This window comes from Centroberyx gerrardi, chromosome 10 (genome assembly GCF_048128805.1).
Source record: "Centroberyx gerrardi isolate f3 chromosome 10, fCenGer3.hap1.cur.20231027, whole genome shotgun sequence".
NCBI lineage: Eukaryota > Metazoa > Chordata > Actinopteri > Beryciformes > Berycidae > Centroberyx > Centroberyx gerrardi.
In genome coordinates, this window is record NC_136006.1 from 12519593 (window position 1) to 12540995 (window position 21403).

General features: G+C 41.2%; 1 protein-coding gene across 1 annotated transcript in view; it reads right to left on the reverse strand.

The window, feature by feature from the left end:
- Positions 1-20845, reverse strand: part of LOC139912160 (partitioning defective 3 homolog B-like) — a 234727-nt gene extending 213882 nt beyond the window's left edge. Inside the window, exons 1-2 of the mRNA XM_078286087.1 lie at positions 20209-20845; positions 9833-9934 (exon numbers count right to left, since the gene is read on the reverse strand). Coding sequence (XP_078142213.1) covers positions 9833-9934; positions 20209-20325 — 219 coding nt within the window. The 5' untranslated portion in view covers positions 20326-20845. The remainder of the gene's footprint in view (positions 1-9832; positions 9935-20208) is intronic.
- Between the last annotated feature and the right edge of the window lie 558 nt (positions 20846-21403).

Here is a 21403-nt window from a genome sequence, read left to right on the forward strand (position 1 = left end):
TAGGGATATTTTCCAAGGAGATATCTATCTTTCACAGGAGCGCAAAATACAAATCTCCATTGGCAGATATATCTGACTCGTTAACTTTCTCCTCAATTATCAACACAGCCCGAATCCATTCATCCAGAATGCATTTCATTCTGAAAGAATTGAGAGAAAAACAAATGAAAGGAAACAGGAGGTAAAGGCAGGCATGAAAGAACTTTCAGCACAGTTAATAGCAGGGTGAGATACTTAAGGGTTCTTCAATAAATCCATGTGCACAGGCTACATACACACATAAGCCCAGATGCTAGCATACATGCACACCAACACACCCATATGCTAGCATACATGCACAAGCTCACACACACATAGGCCTATATATTTGTGGGATATTTGTATGCGCAGATCACAGTATAATGGGTATTAATGACATTTTGTTCCATAGCCTGTTTGAATTTAAAAATGCACTAAGAAAGCAGAGCTGCTCTTGATGGCTATAGTCTATAATCTATACACACACACTATGCACACACAACATAATCTGAATTGATTACACTACATTGCCAAATAAAAAAAAAACACATTTGAATTTGAAAAGCTGTGAGCTCCATAACCTATTTCCCTCATAAAAAGTTAAACTAAAATGATCTGCAATGATGAATGTCTAAATGATTAAATTCCAACCCCAGCGTAAATGCCATTACCAGTTCACACAATCAGTGATGACAGCAATCAATCTGTAAATGATGCAACACATACAATAGCTCGGCCAAATTAGTTTCGGTGTGTATATGTGTGTATATGTTTGTGTGTGTGCACGTCTACATAAATCCTGTAGCAGCCAAACATTATCATTCCTCACTTACGCTTGCTAAACGAACATTTTCATAAGCTCTTCATTGATTCATTTGTATAAAGAACTATCAAGTCCAGCCAATGTTAATATGCGAGTAGGCTATAAGTTACAGAGAAAACAGATATGCAATGCTTAGAAAGACTGACAGAAAGACATAAAGAGAAAACGAGGAGAAGAAAGTGAAAAAGAGAAAGAGAAAAAAAGAGAAATTAATGCAAAAACAAATGAAAGAAGAAACTAACTATTAGAGAGCAGCAGCTGTGAGCAGCAGCGGGTTGTGTTATTTACCACTGATCAGCGTGGTTTTCATGTTGATGGCTTTGGAAAACTGTGGAATTAGAGAGCGCAGAAGGGAGGGAGGGACCTGCTGATAACAGGGCACCTGCTCTGAATAATTTCCTCATTAAGGGAGATTTGGTTAATTGGTAAATGATTTCGATGTTTCAGACATGGGTGACTGTGAGCGGGAAGGGCCAAGAGTGACAGGATGCATTGAACAGGTCAGAGAAAGAGAGAGCGAGAGAGAGCAAGAGTGTGTGAGAGAGAATGAGAGGGAGCAAGAAAGACTGTGAGTGATGGAAATAGAAAGACAGTATGGCATTGGCAAAGTATGGCAATTAGACAAATAGATCGGGGACAGAAGTTCCCTTGCTCATTTTTTGCCAATTTCAATTTGATCGTTTAGTATGTAGCCTAGTGCAAGTCAAATGGGGAAGCACACACAGAAAAAAAGTTATGCTCAAGCTGATTTAAAGTTTATTTAGAGCCAGCACAGTAGGTAGCCTAAACACAGGCGACATTTCACGGAGCCTCCCTCAGAGTGTGCTGGTTTTGTTCCATGTGTGCCTTGTGCTACTGCTTCATATTGGGAATGCACTGCAGCCTAATACTTTTTTTTCATGTTTTTTCTTGACTGCGACGATTGATCTGTCTGTCTGTTCCCCCCTGCCCCCTCCATGTGATGACAACTGGTTGCAATTGGAGGATGTACACTAGGGCCAGGCAAACAAAGATAGACAGACAAAAAGCGAGAGACGAAAAGAAAGAGACAAAGAAAATGACAGCGTGGTTTGAACATTATCAAACTGAGAGATGAACTGTTGGCCTGTTTCTCTTCTCCAGCAAATGGTTTTGGCTGACTGAAAAACTGAAACATGTACATGTGCATGTATACACACAAACACATAAATGCACATACACAATCACACACAATGGACCCCCCGCTGAGTTGCCTTGAGTCCACCAACTGTCCAACTGACCGTCTCCCAGTCAGACTCCTTATGGTTGTTTCATCTCATCAGCCAGCCAGACAGTATAATAGCCAGGCAGACATGCTTCAAGTTTGATCAATTTAAAGTGTATTTCAACAGAATTTAAAGGGCAATTAACAAACAAGTTCCTGGAGGATTACATTCTGGAGGCATTGTGGCCCTAATTCAACAAAATATCTTTTGAGGTGGTGCCCACTGGATAACCCCAATCATACACCAGCTCTTCCCCACCCTTCTTTCTTCTGACGTGCCAGATTTCTACGTAGGCTCTCGCCCTAGTTTATTAGCACAGGGGATAGTTACATCCGATCCTGTGTATTAAATGATTCTATTTGTAAATTATTCTATTTAAAAATTCTATTCTACATTGTTCAAATCAGTGAATCTGGTCTTCTGTTAAACTCTGCAGCCACAGCAGAGTGTTTCCCTCCATTCATCTAGGTCATAATCCCTCCTAGGGTGAGGTCTAATATGCAATATTACATGTATGATAAGGTAAAGTAGGGTCTATGTCTGCTTTATACAGATTCAATTCAACTTCAGGGTGAGTGAGTCCACAGGTCCTCATTAAGGCCAATGTTATCTAAACTATGAGTTGGGAACCAAAATGAGTCACAGGTCCGTTTCTAATGTTTTCATGGGCTTGGCTCCCAAGCATGCTCAAGGTCTCATGTTCAAAAAGCTTAAATACTCTGATAAAACCTCTTTACAGAATAGATTTTATGAGGCCAACAGTGTCACACTGTTAGCAAGTATCCAGCAAAATGTAGGCCTATAGTATAAGGTGTTTAAAGGAAGCTTAGCCAATTCATTCACCACATTACATGAATATTTATAATTCTGCTGGAATCTGCACCAATAGGAAGCACTGCTGGGGGTTAATGGTGTCGAGATCAGAACAGGGATGCGATATAATCACACCAGTGGCAACACTGTGTGTGTGTGTGTGTGTGTGTGTGTGTGTCCAGCTGTCAATGGGGTGAATAGCAAATGATTAGCCTTGATTAAAGCCCTGCTCAATGAATGGTGAGATAAAGGGGGTAGAGGGGAAAAAGGGGTGGGAGAGAGAGAGAGAGAGATCAGAGGCCTCTTAATTGTTAAATGTTTGCATGTAATAGGCTCAATTTAACAGATGAATCTGAATAGACTTCCCAAGGTTTACAATGGCAACCACTGCAGAGCAACATGCGACATTTGGTTGACCCTCTTATCAAAAACGCGCCTTACAGTACCATGACTACACACGTTTATAGCATGGGTTTCCGCAGTGGGAATCAAAGCCTTAACCCCGGCTGTGTTAGTGCCATTCTCTACCCACTGAGCTATACACTTCTCCACTTTGTATCTATTCTGCTTTACTGCTATAGCAGCAACTGCAGCCAATTATTTCTTGGTACACTGTAACACAAAGCTTGTATCCCTCAAATAATTGGCTACCAGACAATTCTTAGTGTCCTTGGATGACTGAAAAAAGGAAAAAGGTTGAATTTCACTAAACTACTTTTGAGCTTGATATACCTGTACTTTGTTTGTTGACTGAGATTAATTAAGACAAGTCTGCTGTGTTCCATTAATGTCTACATGCCTGTGTTTGTGTGTGTTTAACATTAAGAAGCACATGTGTGTCTATCCTTTTGCATGTGCGTATATGTAACATTATGCATGTCTCTCTGTGTGTGTGTGTGTGTGTGTGTGTGTGTGTGTGTGTGTGTGTGTGTCTCTGCCACCTTGTTGTGTATTTGGGTGTGTATGCTTTTGTCATTCTGTGTCTTTATGTGTGTGTTTGTGTGAGTTTGATTGGTGTTGCAGCCATGGTTGCATGGCTGTTCCGCTGTGTGATGACTGACTGGAGGTTTTAATTAACCTTCTCCACATTCATCAATAACATTCAACTTATTCTCCCTGTGTGTGTGTGTGTGTGTGTGTGTGTGTGTGTGTGTGTGTGTGTGTGTGTATACAGTGTGTGCTGTGTGTGTGTGTGCTGTGAATGTGCGAGAAGGAGCTATGTGTGTGTTTATGCAGAATGCATGCTTGCTGTGTAGGCATGTTTTGAACAAGAATGTTTATGTTTAACGCTCACTTGTGTGAATGGATACATGCATGCTATGAACTTCAATTTGTGTGTGTGAGCGTGCTTGATTAAGTGTGTGTGTCATTAACCTCCCTGAACAAACATCAATATCATACAACCAGACAACTATACTTCCCCTCTCTCTCTCCCTCCATTACCAGCTAACCTTTAAAACAAACCCCCAGTCTCTCTAAGGCTGTTTCTGCAATACCTCCTCAGATGGGAAAAATACATTAGGAACTACACTGCCGGCTACATAGAAAATGCTGATGGGAATCCATATTTCCTGCTTATTTTTCATTTTCTTTGGCATAAAGCTAAGAGTGGGCTTGAAAAACAACATGCGTGGGAGACATTAAGGTAATGGAGAAAAAAGCAGAAGGGGAAATGGGTCTACAGGCAAACTTGAATACAGCACACACACAAAAAGTTTCCCCACTCTATATTTCTCCTGTTCTAGTTGAAGCATGTAGCTATGTTATTATTTTTAGTCTTATTATTATCATTATATATAGGACTGATAAAGTAGCAATTAAAGGCACACAACTATGAAGAAAGCAACCCTCAGATGGATGCTGCAGAAGCCTAGCAGTAACTGTAGGTGGCAGTCAGGAGGGCAGACAGGAGTCAATCTTGTCTTTTAATGTGTAAATTTTGAATATAACACCCACTGAGGCTAGTGGATAAGAAAGATTGTTTCCTGCCCTGATTGCAAGATGGCAAAGACACTTTACGCAAGACAACAGAAGCAAATATGTCACCTTGTTTTGACCTGATCAGTGTAGAAAAGACCAGACCACTGTTGTGAAATGCATCATTCCCCCTCATTTCATCAAAATACAATCGATGGTGTCTGAGATATCATGCATGACGGACAGATGGATGAACAGAGATCGATTCATAGTTGCCCCCTCTTGACTTCATTGTAAAGAAGAAAGAAAATTCCAATAATGAAGACAGGAACCATAAACAAAGACAGTTGCAAAGATATCAGCTCCCCAGGCTCAGCTGGTACCAATAAATATAAATCCCAATTTCTCAGTGGTTATGAATCTTAACTCAAGCGCACAGTAATTGGGCTTCATTGCTTAGGTTGCTTTTGGAGGGCCAGGAGGGTGAGTTTGGAGAAAATTCAACTGTCCCGAGACCCAGCTGAATCAGTCACAGAATACTAAACAAGTACATATTTTGTTGTGGAAACACACTTTCTGATGTTTAATAGCCTACATGTTGGAGCCATATAGGCACTATGTATTTGGTTTATATTTTGTTTTGATGACAACACATTGCATTATCAGTAGACAGTGTATTGGACACTGGTTTCCTTGGTATACGCATCATTAACAGCTAGCCCCATTAGCAGCCCCTCAGTGGCTTTTTTGTTTTGGATATAAAGTCACTCTAATGCATTTCCTCCACTGAAAAAAAAACACACACACACACACACACACAAACTCCCCCTGTGGATATCAGAGTACCCAGATAAATCTCCTCAAACTCACAAACATTTAAAGTCTTTCCAAATAGAGCATTTGCGTTTATTACAATTATGGATTTTTAAAACTGTATTTTTTGACCTCTGTCTTCAACACACTTCAAAAATCTTCTCCCTATTCTCAGTGGTTTTAAACCTAAAGCCAGTCAGTCTGAGTCTGTCTACAGTAAAACACTCATCTGGGATTAGGAGCCATTTATTCATCTCAGCTCCAGTAATACTATGAGAGCCTCGCTTCAGAATCCAATGAATATTTCACACTTTCATGTCATATGCAATCTCTGCTGCTGAGAAGTGTGTTTTGCAGGGTATCATTCTGTGGAGTTTAATTCTCTGTGTGTCTGTGTGCGTATGTGTGTTTTGGTGTGTTACTGTGTGGCACTTTATATTCGATCTCAACACTGAAAAGTGTCGGTGTGTGTCTGTGTGTATATGTATGTGTGTGCTTTCATACTGTGAAGTGTGTTTTGTGGGATTTCACTGCAGGCATTCAGAGGATATTAACAATAAGCAGGATATTATTAGCCTTTTTTGTGTGAATGTGTGTGTCGGGAAGGAGTTGATGAAAAAGAAAAAAAAACTGCAGAATAGTTCTCACTAAATGTGTGTCTTGAGGGAGGCTATACAGCAGTGTACCTAAAGAATAACCAGAAACACACACACAAACACACACACACATGCGTTTACAGTCATCATAACTCCAACCTCAGTGTAGAAACCTGCTAAACCAGTTCTTACCAACTGTCAACCTGCTATTCAAATGACCCATCACTCATCTAGTCTTTCTACTTCCAGCTCTTATAACAGCCTAATCCATTTCTCCTTTTCTGATAGATGGCTCTCCCGACAACACCAAAAACATTGACTGCATGTTAAAGAAACAGAGTGCTTCCGTAGTACTATGAATGATGGGGCAGGCTACGACATCTCACATTTGTTATCCTCGCTGTCAGTCTACCTACAGAAAGCTCGGATTCAAATAACCAATTACTGTTCTACTTCTGCTTCGCGTTTGATAGGTCCAATCAGAGTCGGAATCACCTCATTTCCGAAGTGCAATAAGTGCACAGGAATTTGTCTTGGTGACATTAATGCATGAAGACGCTGACAACGCTCATATGGATATACAACTCTCACGGCCAGTGGGCTATATACATATCACTCTACAAAAAAGCCGGTCCTCACACCGGGTGTACTGATTGGTCAGGACTGTCTAAAGTGGGAGGGGGCATTACGGCAGGTGGCACCGCTGTCAGGTGTTAAAAAATGATGATAAAATCAACAGGGCCTAGCAGCGGCTTCAAGAATTCAAATCTTGCACTGATGACATACACACACACACACACACACACACACACACACACACAGACACACAACCATCCCGCCCAACTAAAGGCCCTGAACCAACAACCTGAGCAAACACTGGCTATGGCTGGCACCAACTGTAGCTAACTAGCTGACAGGTTTGGAACACTCCATCTCCATAGCAACAGCACACACCAGTCCCTCCAGGGAGCAGGGCCGTCTGGAATCGTGCCAATCGTGCCCTCATCCCCGACTCCAACCCCAGCCCCTCAAATCAAGGTACATTTGGTCCTGGCCTATGCAATCGAGTGTTGTGTACAACCTTATTTTCCAACCGCTTTCATGGAGTTGTGGCCAGGGGTTTTTACTCTTACAGAGAGTGTGTGGTTGTAAAACAGATACATTACATTCTCCATGCTCCCAGGACTGATCAGGGGAACTCCAGACATTAACACCTCAACATACAACGGCTTTACAAACAGGATCACAGTGCCTTAGGGTGGGTGAAAACTAGTCAACAGCATGACCAGTGTATGCTGCTCTTTGAAACACTACAAAACCATGGCAACAGGCTCTCATAATAGTAATCCCCTATGTCAGACGCTGGTCTCCTGACTCTGTTATTGCTCCGGTCGCTATTTGATACGACCCATGGATTCTGACCTTAGGGTGTGAGTGTTGGCTGTGTATCATGTTGTAACCCCTCCCACCCACCACCCTTCATAACGGCTTTTCATTGGCCATAATTACCAATAAGAATTTGTTCATGCCTGGTTAAACGAAGGAAGAAAGACAGACAGACAGACAGAAACAAAGAAATAAACAAAGAAACAAACAAATAAACAAGGGACTGGACAGAGTTTTACATCACCAAATCCAACACACACAGGCTAACTTGAAGGACAGATCTAATGTAGTTGAAGTGGAACTGACCCAGACTCGTCCCTCAGAATATTTCTCTATGTTTCACCTTGAAATTAGTGAACTCAAAAACTAATTTCAGTTGAATTAGAGACATACGAAATCTAGGCTGAGTAGCTCATCTGACAGAGAGAACAATCTAGGCTGCCGCCTCGCTCTAAAAAATGTTGTGGGAATATTCACCCTAAAGATGGTACTCATTAGACACTTTTCCACTGCAGGGCTATGGGGACCTTGACAAGGCCAAGGCCATCTCAAAATGTTTAGAACTCGAGATTAAAAACATTGTTCATTTTGTTGTAACTATACCTAACAAATCATCTCTTGGCCACAACATCCAAAAAGAACCACAGAAATGATGATTTGACAAAATAATGATGACATGAAAAGAGTAGGCTTGAGTCCTGTGAACTCAGTTGTGTCACTGCCTTATTTGACTTAGGGTTGAAAAATACTTTCCCACCTAAATTTAGGTGATTGGAGGGATCACTTTAGTTCTCCCCAGAGGTTTTCTTAAAGCACTCTGAGAGAAATTGCCTACTAACGCAACTTTGTGCTTAATTAGTTCAGAGAATCTCCCACAAATCTTGCAGTATGTATCCATCCTAAAGGCATATGAACCAAGGACAGGGTAATATACATTTCAGAGTAGCATGATCTAGCCTGTGGGTTCTTCAACTTTTTCAGGCTGTGTCCCAAATTAGAAATTTAGTTCACCATAGGACACTGGCTCATTAAAACATGTTGATACTGTTTTTATGTGCAGACCCACCAGAAGTGGGCTCAAGATTCATTTAGGGTCCTGAGCCATGGTTCAAAAAGCCTTAATCTAGGCCATTTATCACATTCTAATAATGTCAGAGAGTCCATGAAAGAGTAGAAAAAAATTCCACTATCCGAAGGGGAAAATGAAAAATGACACTTTCCTCAGGGGAAAAAAAGAAGAAAAATAGAGAATATATGGATTAAGTTTGCAAAGCCCCCAAAAGTGAATTGCTAATGACATAGCCTAACGCTTAAGGCAAGTTAAAACCTTTTCCTTTTGAATTGTGCTTGTGAGGCAATATTCTATCCAAGGGAGTGGCTTATAGGCCACTGCAGCTCAATCCTCTAGTGTGCGAACACACACACACACACAATACAATGCACAGACTTACACACACTCGCACACACATACCCTTGTGCACATAGGCGGTTCGCCCACAGTAATATGAGACTAATTAATAGGAATAAATCAAAAGCATTGCATTATATGAGAGGGATCTGCAATCTCAGGGATTCAATTAGGATGATGGTGGACTGGTGACACTGACTTAAAAACGCCGACTTAAATGCCATGCTGCTGTCTGTAGGGAGGGCGAGCTGTCTTACTAGCAGTTTTTCCTCCTTGTGGGCTGGCTGGCTAGCTGGTGGGATGGATGGATCTGTCTGCCTACCTCACTGTTAGTCACTCAGGTACTGGGCCACTCAATTTGACGGTCGACAAAGTGTAAACTCTTTGATGCGCATAGAGGTAATGTAGGCTAAGTGTGTTAGTGCCAATGCAAAGGTGAAAAAATTTCCTGATCCTGATCCTCATATTTTGTGTGAAATAATCAACAGAAAGACAAAAGCAGATTCAGAATTTTAAGTTCAAACTTGCTCATTTACTTTTATAATGGATCTTTTTTTTGTCTTGTTTTTCATTTTTTCGGTGGCCTTAAACTTGCTTGCCACAGGGTAATAACATTAAGTTTCTGCTAACATTAGGCTAGTTATAACCATCCAGGCAGCAGAAAAGCAGGAGGAAAGTTTAGATGCTACCGCTTTATGTAAAGCCAGCGTAACAAGCAGTGGAAGTCAAAGTCACCAATCTCTTTTGTTGCAATCTCAGATCAAACACAGGAGCAGACCCACCCGGATGGGTGTACCCATTGGGGTGCTCTTACCTTGTCCTTGTCCTCTACCAGGTCGCTCAGTATATCATCGGGGTCCAGGATCCCCCCGTCACAGTATTCCACATGGTGGGTCCGAACCAGGAAGTCCCCTTCCTGAAACACAGCAAGTCATCAAGACAAATCAGCATCCTAATATGTGAACAGACCTAAACCACACATCACCGGTGACATTTTGTAGATAAAAGTTTTCTGCAATGTGCTGATGCAATGTGCTGATGGTTTCTGTAATTGTAAAAGGTTACTGTGAAGCATTCTGGGTGGTGTCAACCCCCTCAAAATTCATGAGAGTACAGATTTATGGAAAGAGACTGGTGCCAGCAGAGACTGTATTTGAATCGGATATATTTGAATTTGTCACGCTCATACTGAACCGCTGAATTCAACTAACCCTGGTGCAAAGCAGAGTCTTGGGAAGCTGCTCTTGTCTATTAGCTTAAATATGGAGATGCCAAACCTCACAGCAGCCACAAGGGCCTCCTCTCCTGGTCACCAACTCCCTCTTTCTCCTCCTCATTTACAGTAGGCTGTATACCTCTCCCTGTTCTGCTCTCCCTCCCCTATTCCTTCCATCTCTGCCCTCATCTTTGCCTCTCTCCCCCTCCCTACATCTTACACCTCTTCCCCTAGGTGACTTGTACAGATTACAACTCCAGCCTGCCCCACACTCTCCCTCTCTCTCCCTCTCCCTCTCTCTGCTGTATTGGTTCTGTGATTAATGACATCGCCCCTGCGCCGGACAGCTGACTACACAGAGCAGGTTGTTGAACAACATATTGAGACAACACACACACACACACACACACACACACGCACACACACAAAACCATACAGCCTGGGGAAAGGTATGACTCAAAACATTACAGGGTGGTGCTCCATTAAGACTTTCTTTCAGGGTCAGGTGCTTGTCAATGCTTTTCAAAAAACTCTCATAAGGAAGAGGGTGTGAGAGAAAAAAGTTGTTTTTCTGTATCCGTGCGTATCACTGGAAATCTTGATGCCGATACCGGTTCCGACACCAAATTCAATATCAGTTCTGGAACAATACTCTTTTCAATAACTTTCTTTGTTGAATGCAAAGCATATGTTATTCTATGATAGTGTAAATTAGTTTCGATGTGACAATTATACATGACATCGTCTTTCTGAATGAACTGATTTTGATTTTTTTTTAACTGATGAATTGATTTTCATAGGAACATTTGAGCTCTCATTGGAAGAATCCAACATTTTTAAGCTTTTTGACAGATTTAAATACATGTTAAAATAGATAATGCTTTGATCCAAAAAAAAAAGAAAAAAGTATCAATATTGTTCAATACCAAGCTCTGATATTCTGCCCAGAAATTTGACCTGGCTGTACAAACTGCTTGGTGTTTTGTAAGAGCGCTAGAAATGCTTGTCAACTACATTCATTAAGGTCAAAAACAGAAAATAAAGTCTTGAAATAAGCAATTCCTTAAGTGACCGGTGCTTCAAGTCAAAAGCTCTTATTCAAAAGTAAGTTGTACAGTTGAATTCAGAGGTATAGGAAAGTAAGTGTTACTATACTATTAGGGATGGGTCATGATCTTCGAATTTTCGAATAGTCATTAAATTATAAAAAATCGAATAGCTTATGCAACTATCGTCTTGTCTTAAAAAGTATATTTTCCCTTGTTTTTACCGGCGCCTCTATCGGGGCTAATCGGACTAGTTAGCTGGCTTAGCTAGCTAGCTCTATCGTGATCTTCGAAGAATGGTCGAATAGTTCCCAGTGAATATCGAATAGTATTTTTGCTTGAAATGCCCATCCCTATATACTATGTAACTGCTATGTATCGCATGTTATTTTACTATCCATCTTAGTGATTTCTCCAGGCTTTTCTTAATGGGGTGGAAATGTCAGAAAAAGCAGCATTTAGACCAAATGACACATACAATTTACACTAATAGTAATTAAGTCTAAATTCTTTTAGGTGGTGACTGTTGCCTATGTGCCCCCCCCCCCCCATATTAGCTGAAACACTGCTTTTTACCATAGCTCATTAATATTGGACAAAAATGTGATCCACTTGTTTATGATTAATCCTGGAAAAGTGTGAAAACATAACTGATCCTGAGTTTACTCATTCTTCACTGCCATCTGGCGCCGGTTGATATATGCAAGTAATTTCCGAACACGGTTGTCGTTGCTTACTTAAGAAAAACTATTTATCCCAAGTTAAATATAGCCTGTGTCCACAAAAAAAAACACTCTCGGCCATTTTCTCCATTATGTTACAGAACGATGAATTTAAATTACCCTTCATTCAACCATCACTGTTACACAAGACTGTGTCTGACTCATAGACACCAGGGCTGTTTATACTATTATATTCTCTCTCCCTCTGGCTCTCCCTCTCTATCCCTCCCTTCCCTGATGGAATTCATTGTGTGACTCCATTGTAACATTGACTTGGCTCACACCCAGGGCAGATGTATGGGAGAGAGAGATGTTTTGAACATTGGGTTTGTTTTGTTTTATTTCCACTCTTGCACACTGTTTATCTTCCTTGAGCGCCATCAATCAGGGTTTTTCGGGCCATATTAAACTCTTAGGCAATCCACGTAAATGCTTTTTTATGATTACGAAGGAAAATTTAAACCCCAAAGTGTCATGTAAAATATTTTGTATCTTTTGTTCCTTCATCTTTGCACATAACCTTTCACTGAGTCCCAATAGTGTCTTTTCCTACCATTTGGCCTTTAGAATGGGTTCCAGTAGTTTAATTTTGCCTATAACAGTTTAATGGAAAGTCTTCACCCCCTAATCCCCACACATACAGTACAGTAACCCACTCTACAAGCAACTTTACTGACTACACTTCCACAAAAGCCAGGGCAAACCTGCTATCAATCAAAACAGGTCAAAAGGAGTACAGAGTAGCATCAAATAGAACATTTCCATGTTTACAGCCAACTAACTAACCATTTAAACTCCAGCTAATTTCCCATTAAGTGACTTCACAGGTAATAAAAACAACTTTATAACTGCAAAGCCTATTCTCTCTGCAGAGTCTAATGCTTTATCTGGGCTACAGAATATCTTTATTGACAAGTATAGCCAAACACAAATGGCCGGCTGATTTGGGTTTTTTTTTTCTTTTAGATGTCATTGCATTACCATTAGAATTTGTGATGTTTTTAACTATCTAGTTATTTGCTAACTATCCGCATCATCCTATGTAAGCGCGCATGACTTATCTGATATCATAGGAAACACTGCAACCTGTCTCTACATTTCAAACTGACTGCTGCAGATGTGAGCCACAGCACGGCAATTATAATCATGTTACATGCCTTAATAGCTACAGAGAAAATTCAGCGAATGTGGAGCTACAAGGTTTTTGCAGAACACCGACAGCACACATTCCTTTGGTGACCTGCTGTTATTTTGAGGTCAACAACCCCTTTTGATCTCACATTACAGTAGGGAAGCCATAATGCTAAGGAGACAGAGATACAGAGGTAGAGAGATAAGAGTTGTGGGTACACTGATCTAATCTGAAATTCGGGAGGATTGTATGGATTAAGTGTTGCACGTTGTCGGTGAACTGCAGAAACCTTGTACCGCCAATTCTGCCAGTTTTAAAACCCAAAGGGACAAGCAGATATTGTAAGCCTAAAGATAAGGAGTTGTAAACACACTGATCTAATCTGAAAATCAGGGGGATTAGCACTTGAATATAGTGTTTTGCATGATACTATTACAGATAATCCTGGGCAATTTTAGTTTTTCAGCCCTCAGGACATGACCTAGAAAATTATGAAATAGGCTATCTCTGTGTGATTAGCAGGCTGTAGTAAAACCTCTGCCTCAGAATTACATCGGTATTGTAAAACTTTGAACTTTCTAGACTGTTCAAAGTCGTCACCAACAGGTACGTGTTTATGCTGGAATGGACTGTCTGTTTTCCCTCTATCCCTATCCCTATCCCTATCACTCTCTCTCTCTCTCTCTCTCTCTCTCTCTCTAAACAGAAAGCCTTTCTAGGCCGAGGAACACAGTGAGCTGAACAATTTCATTCAGTTTCCATAAAAAAACACCATGTACTCTAGGTCAGTGTAGGCTGGGAGTTTTGTCAGTTTCCATTTAAAATTCTGCTTACAGTAGGGCGTATTTGGGCCAAGAGGTTTGTTACAGACTGAGAGAGCTGAGGAATCCCATTCAGTTCCTTCATGAAACAGTATTTACCGTAGGGCAACTGTATTTAGCAAAAGAGTTTTATGATGAGAATAGCAGTACTAGTCATTACCAGACCAAAGCCGCAGTCTTTGTCAAAGAGACAGAAAATCCTGTGCAAGCTCACATCAATTCCACCAGGAAAAAATACATTTCCCAAATGTGGGTACTGGGCCAAAAATATTAAACTACAAACCATGTACAAGACAATCGGTTGCCTGGTTTCCACTACATGGCCAAGAAGGGGTGGTGGGTTCAGCTGCCACAGGGGTCTGGGATTGTGACAATACTGCAATTTCAACCTAAAATCTAAAATATCATTACGGGTCAAGTATGCCAATATTATGTAGTACTAATGGTGGAGCCGTCCAAAGCTGTCTTTACATAGAGCACTTTGTAAAGACATCACTGATGTGGCATCAAATTCTATGGAAAAAACGACAAGCCAGCAAAAATTTGAGTTAACTTGTCCTTGTTTTGACCCAGCTTTTGACCTAGTAGTAACAAAGCCTGTCTTTTGTGAAGCGCAAAGGCAGAAAATTGCTGGTGGAAATGGCATGGTAACCATTACACACTGTGTTGACATTCCAGCAGCTGTGCACAATGTGATTGTGTTAGTCATCTAATGAAGCAAAGTTAGGTTTATCTTCGATTTAAATGTTTGATTTTACTAGCATTTTAACTACTTGTGGGAAACGATAAAAATAGATGTATTCACTGTTTAACACTTTGTCTAACACTCCATCCTTTGTAGGTTACATTTTGTTTTGAGGATCAATATGGCAGGTAAAATAGTGAAAACGATTGGTCAATTTTAGAATTCACAAGCCAGGGTGATCAAAATACTTTCCTACATTCAAACCAGGGCTGGGGTTAATTTACATTCAGTTCAATCAATTGCAAATGTAAATAAATCTGTAATTAATGTGCATGCTAGAGTATTCATTCTCATTTATCAATGGTTCGGCTAGGAAGGAGTTGTCAGGCCAAAGGTTTTTCAGTATTTGAATTTTAGAATATCTACAGTGTAAATCCGCTGCTGCTTGACTAAAGGTGCAGTGAGCCCAGTCTTATTGTGAAAAAGACACAGATGGCTGCACACTCTAGATGGCTGGTTTACTTTCCTGCTGTTAAAGTTGACAAAGGCGACACGTGTGCCATTATACCCAACCCTAACTTGGCGAATAGAGCAGAACAGAAAAAATAGAATAGGTGTCAGGCTCAACCAATACACATTCCTGTGGTTTGTCTGCAGAGGAGGCGGCAGGTGTCTCCTGCCTGCCCCTCCCTCCCTCCCTCCTCTCCCTCTCAGGACTAATTGTCTGTGCTCTGGCGTAGGGCCAGGATGTTTTACGATGATATCAGCTTGTTTGGCCAGGCCTCCTCAGTGTTCCTCCCCAGCATCTGGCACTCCCTGGGCTAATGAAACCACAGCACACACACGCAGGCATGAACCACCTACCTATACATGTAAGCCTCAACATAGACATGCATACATGCAAACACACACAGTCCACAAAAACTTTCACAGGTTATTTCTATTCTTGTGGGGATATCTGGACCCCACAAGACACTTGTACAGCCTGTTTAATACACATACAATAGTAGATGTACTAATTGTACACACATGTACAGAAACACACGCATATATTTGAGATAGGCAACACAAACCATATTTCACTTGGAAAAAGACCAACAATATGCTGCTATGAATGTCAGGTTTGGTACTCAACAAGGCATACTTCTCAGCAGAGACTGGACTTGAAATCCCATAAACACACACACAAACACACACCCACACTTGTTTGTTTGTTCTAAGGTAATTAAGAAGTCTGTCAACAGGCTAATAACTTCCTGACAACTCCCCTTGTTTAGAAAAATGCTCTCCTTCCTCCGTCTCACTCTCCCACTTTCCTGCTATCTCAGCCATCTCCCTACATTCAACTTTTTTCTGATTTCTTTAAAAAGTTAATTTTAACTTAATTTCCTCCCTGCCTCCTCCCTAAAAGAATCTTATTTCTTTTTCTTTTTTCTTTCATATAATTTCCTCCTGTTTTTCACCTACCGCCATTTCTGTTTTGGCTCTATGCTCATCCATCAAAAGTGACAGCACTGCATCATAACTATCAGCAAGCTGTCTTTTCGCTTCTCCCCATTCCATAACAGATAATAATACATTGTGGTGCATTGAGTGAAGCAGTTTGTTGTTTGATGTATTGAGTGAGGTGGATGATAATTAGCCTAATGTTATCACACTTGCTGAGTGACAGGCTACTGACAACCTAAAGAGGAGCCTTTCAGTTCACCAGTATAGCTCCAACCTCCCATCGCAAACTTCAGCCCATTGTATTTTATATATTTATGATATATTCCTTTTCTCTGTCTGTGTTTTAGCTTTTATTTCTGGCTTTGACTTCTCCATTTCTCTACCGTAAACCTTTCTTCTACAGCTTTGCACCACTGTCAGTGAGTTATGTTTTGCAGTTCTTAAACAGGTCAGCCTAATTCAAGGTAGTATGTTTAGCGAAGTGGGAGATAAGTCAGAGTTATCACATAAGACTGAAAACTTACAGTTTCACAGTTTTTCCTTTCAACCTGAAAGGCTACAGAATACTTAGAAGGGACTTTTCAATGCAGCAGTATAACCCAAACCCAGTATATCCTACATATAAACACAATTGCACTCTTTCTCTCATTTCCTTTTATTTTACAAATCTTTTTCTCTCTCCTATCCCTCTTGGTTGCATACTGCATAACACAAAGTAGGCATATTAAGTCTGATAATTAGGCTGCAGTCAATGTGCAACCTAAAAGGAACTTTTCAGTGCACCTAAATACAAAAAAAAAAATAAAATTCTCTCCGCTACTCAATTCAAGAGTAAACCTCAAGGACCCCAACACTTCTCAAGATCACAAAAACACAGCTTTAACGCCTATTCTGAGTGTTAGCTTCTCTTAAGCACCGCTGTGGGAACTTCAAACAAAGCAGCTGATAAATGGGACTGCCAGTATCAGTTAGCGACAGTGGATGCGCGCTGAACCACACAAGATTAAAAAAAAAAACGTTTTTAATACGACCACCACGCTTTCTAAGTAGGATCAAGTAGATGTATGTGTGGGTGGGGGGTAGGGGGTGTAGAGAGAGGGAGAGAGAGAGAGAGAGAGAGAGATGTCTGTATGACGTTTAAAAAACATGATTTGCCTGGCACTGGGAGGGATTAGGGATTGTAGTGCCTTACCACACACAGACACACACACACACGCACACACATATCCTGGCTCTCTAATCCTGAAGCACATTAACAGCCATAATTACAAGGCTACACCAGATTAGCATTACAGGAAAATGACTGAGTGATGGGAAGAGAGCGAGAGAGGAATATATGGAGAGAAACAAATACAAAGAGAGAGGGGGGATGAGATGTAGTAATTAGGGAGACTAACTATGTGTTCACTATCCCACAGAGATGGAAGGAGAGGAGGAGGAGGAAGAGGAAGAGCAGGAGGAGGTGGAAAAGGAGGAGAAGGGGGAAAACAAAGAAGAGGAGGACGACTAAGATGAATGCAAACAGGAAGGGCAAGAGAAAGAGAAGAAGAGAAGAGAAAGAGTGGGACAAAGCTATATCAAAAAGTAGGAAGGATGATGGTAGGAGGAGAAGAAGAAATGCAAAGGATGATGGGAGCGGAATAGGAGGGGGAGAAGAGACGAAGAGGGACTGTGAAGAGGTGAAGGAGTGGGAGAGAGAGTAGGAAGAGAAGAATAAAGAAGAGAGGAAGAGGAGGAGGAAGAGGTGCAGGAAGAAGAGGAAGAGCGGGACAAAACACACGCCGAGAGCAAGTGTTTGTGCTTAGCAAGGCATTTCATCCACACACAGAGAAAACAAAGTATTTAATTTAAACACTGAGGAGACCTAATCAATAGAGAACAGAGCTGCTCCATTACGCACATCACAGCCGCAGGAAAACACACCTGGAGCACTCACTCTGTCTCTCAGTGAGCATTAATAACACCTAAAACGTTGTTGTGTTTGTTTTGCATGTTGTTGTGCTAGACCTGAGATAAAGCAAACTGCAACATGGCGTCTAATTTTTTAGCAGCTGAGGTATGCTTATTTAACTTCCTGAACACTTAAATGACCTAAAATTTGACACGAGACAATAAAGGTCTTGCCTAAAACCAGCTGCTCAACCAGTTTGTTTACAGACTATTAAAAATGTAAACTATTCAACTCCTTTTCACATACTGCCCAGGTTTACAATGGGCACAGCCTATATTGCACAGAGGGAGGAACAGAGGAATGCCACGAAGAAGAAGAGGAGGTAGAGGAGGAGGTGAAGGAGGTGTTGAAACAGGAAGAGTAGGTGGCAGAAGAGGAGGAGGAAGAGGTCAAATGAAAGGGAAGGGAGAGAAGAAAGACAGAGCAGACAAGGCTAAGTGGAGGGTGAAGAGGAGGTGTATGAGAAAGAAGAAAGAGATGATAAATAAGGTGAAGGAGGGCAAAATGGACAAGGGGGCTGAGTGCTGAGAGTTGTGGGAGAGAGAGAGAGAGATGAAACAGAGACAGAGGCAGAATAAGAAAGAAGCCGAGGGGGGAGAGAGAGAGCGAGAAAGAGAGAGATAGAAGGATAGAAATGAATGAGTGCATCGCTGAGTGGTGTCTCTACGTCTGCCTGCACATAAACACAAACACTCACACATCCACACACACAACTTCAACACGCCTCTCTCAATCCAAACTTCGCCTATCTATCTATATGACTGTGCTCTTTGAATAATGGAGCCAATATGAAGTGAGTCACTGAGAAGATTTGCTTGTCTGATGGGGGTCACAGGGTCCCTGCCCCCAGAGCAGCACAAGGAATCAGTAGCAGTCATAAAGGAATCACAAGAGGGAGTCATTTGCATTTTACACTGAAGACTAAAATGGAAACGATTCGCGCCCCGCTCCTGTCTGGCTGATCACAACTCATATCAGAAACGCTTTTAATTTTTCATACAGCAATTATGGAGAGCCGGACCTCCGCGGCTTTGTCTAATTTCCCAAGACTTTGGGATGTCAAAGTCATATGGCACTTTCATGATATGAAAACGATAGAGCCTTTTCTAATTCTTTTATGACTTCGGGAAAAATCTCCACTATTATTATGAAACCGGCGTTTCATAAAAAGTGATATAGCCTTTCCAAGTCTTTTATGAGTTCATGAAAATCTCAGACATTATTATAAAACTACTTTTGAGAATGAATAATGTAGCCTACTGATGTCGGCAACAAAAGAATGATGTGATGATATGATATGGGCTGTATGATAACAGCTTGGTCAAAGAGGCTAAAACCATGTCAAGAGAGAGAAGATTTTGTTTGGTCACACTTCCATTCATATTTATATGCACTTAGGGGTGAAAAAATTAGGTTCTCTATGATAACTTTGGAAAGAGGCCCAATAATGCATGAAATGAGAGGCAAGAGACTGTAGTGACCACTTACCAGAATACAGACTAGTAATTATCATCAGGCAAATTTTAAAAAGTGTATTTAGGCGTAATATTTTAAAATCATAAACACCATGCTGTGTAGCACAAACAACTACAAAAACACTGTCATTTGTCACCCTCCTTTGTCACTGGCTTAGTGGATAAACTTAGCAAGATTTTTTCCAGATTTCTTGATGCAATAAGTCTGCAATTTTAGCCAATGTGTCCAATGACATTAGATTTGAGTTGTGTGAGAAAAGAAAAAAACCCTGCCACCCGCCTTTTAAGATTGAGAGATTACAGATTAATATTGACAAAATGTTGTATTACTTTAATATTTAGCCAATATTTAATAACTAGTTCAGATTTTCCCATCTAGCTAAAATACCATTCTGAACTTCTTAGCATTGTATTAGTGTCACAATTATTCATTACTGGGACTATTTGGAATTCACAATCACTAAGTTATTGTACTTCTGCACTCAGTTGGACACATAAGCAGCCATCACTTGGACAAAACCAGTCATCATGTCGAAATTCTATTCCATAATAAAAATGTAGTTCTCTTGTAAAGTCATGTAAGTGGCTGGTGCATCTTAGGATGTACCAGTCACTGTGACCAGTGGCTGGTACATCCGTTATTTTCCTGCCCTGATAAGAGCAGCAGGTACATGTGTAGCTTGTGAATAGTACCTGTTCCAGCAGTTTTCTGTATCTCTGTGTGGCTTGTTGGATGAGGTCCCTCACAGTCCATCCCTCTTTACAGGGCACCACCACACCTGTCCGCCCAAATGTCACTGTCACCTTCATTATAGCGCCCTCCGCTTCATCCAAGATGCAGGGCCTCTGTATGTGGGAGGAATGATGGTGATAATGATGCAGGAAGGCCCCAAGTTGGAGAGGGGCCACAGACACTTGATTAATAGGCAGGGATGTGACCAAAACAGAGAAGGCAGGAAATGGTAGGAGAAAAGCGGGGAAACAGGATTGATAATGGTCTTGTGTCCAAAAATATGAGATGCTTAAAAAAAAGAGAAAAATTACATCCCTGAAAAGAGCTCGTTGGTGGTCCAATGCCCAAGTGTCACACAGCTTGTCAAAGTTGGCCCGAATCAGTAGTGCTCCTTACCAAGATGATCAAATTTGCTTGCTTTCTGTCAAAGCCATGAAAACCTACCAACTCTTAACGCCACGAGAGGATATTAATGGCTTAATTAACTTTATAGGGCTCCAACATTACTTGTTGTGATCAGCAACGTTACCGCTTCCTTCTTCTTTCAGCTACTTTCTCATCTCTCCTCTCTCCCCAGCAGCATCCAACAGGTGTCGATATTAGAAATGCACTTGGACCATGTAGCGTAATTGTTGATTTTCCAGAAGTGTCAAAAGTAATCCAACCTTTTCATGATGATGGATTTGAGTTGGCAGTGGTCAAACGAGGCCAGCCTGTGTCATGCCATTCTTCACTGAGACTACGAGAGCCAACTAACGCTAGCTAACTTTACTTAACCGAAGCTAGTAACGTTAGTCTGCTAGCTGTAACGTTACTTTGTTAGTGTAACCTGGCCTGGCTAAGAAAACAGGCTAGGGATGAAAGCCTTTACTGTGCAACAAGCTTGTCGCTCACTGTCCGCTAAATCAGGCGAATTGCAACGACTCGCTTTGACATATATAAACAACGTTTATCCCAACTTCCACATCAACGTTATAGCTAGCCGAAACCTGAGCTAGCTAACGTTAGCCACCTTAGCTGAACTTTGGAGGGAGGGATGCAGTCGCTCGGGCATCATTCCATAAGTTTTTCCTCTCACAAATTTCCTTTTTCCAAGCGGTCCGCAGCATCCGCTTCATAACCGATACATCCGGGATAAGCAAACGTAGGTGTTGC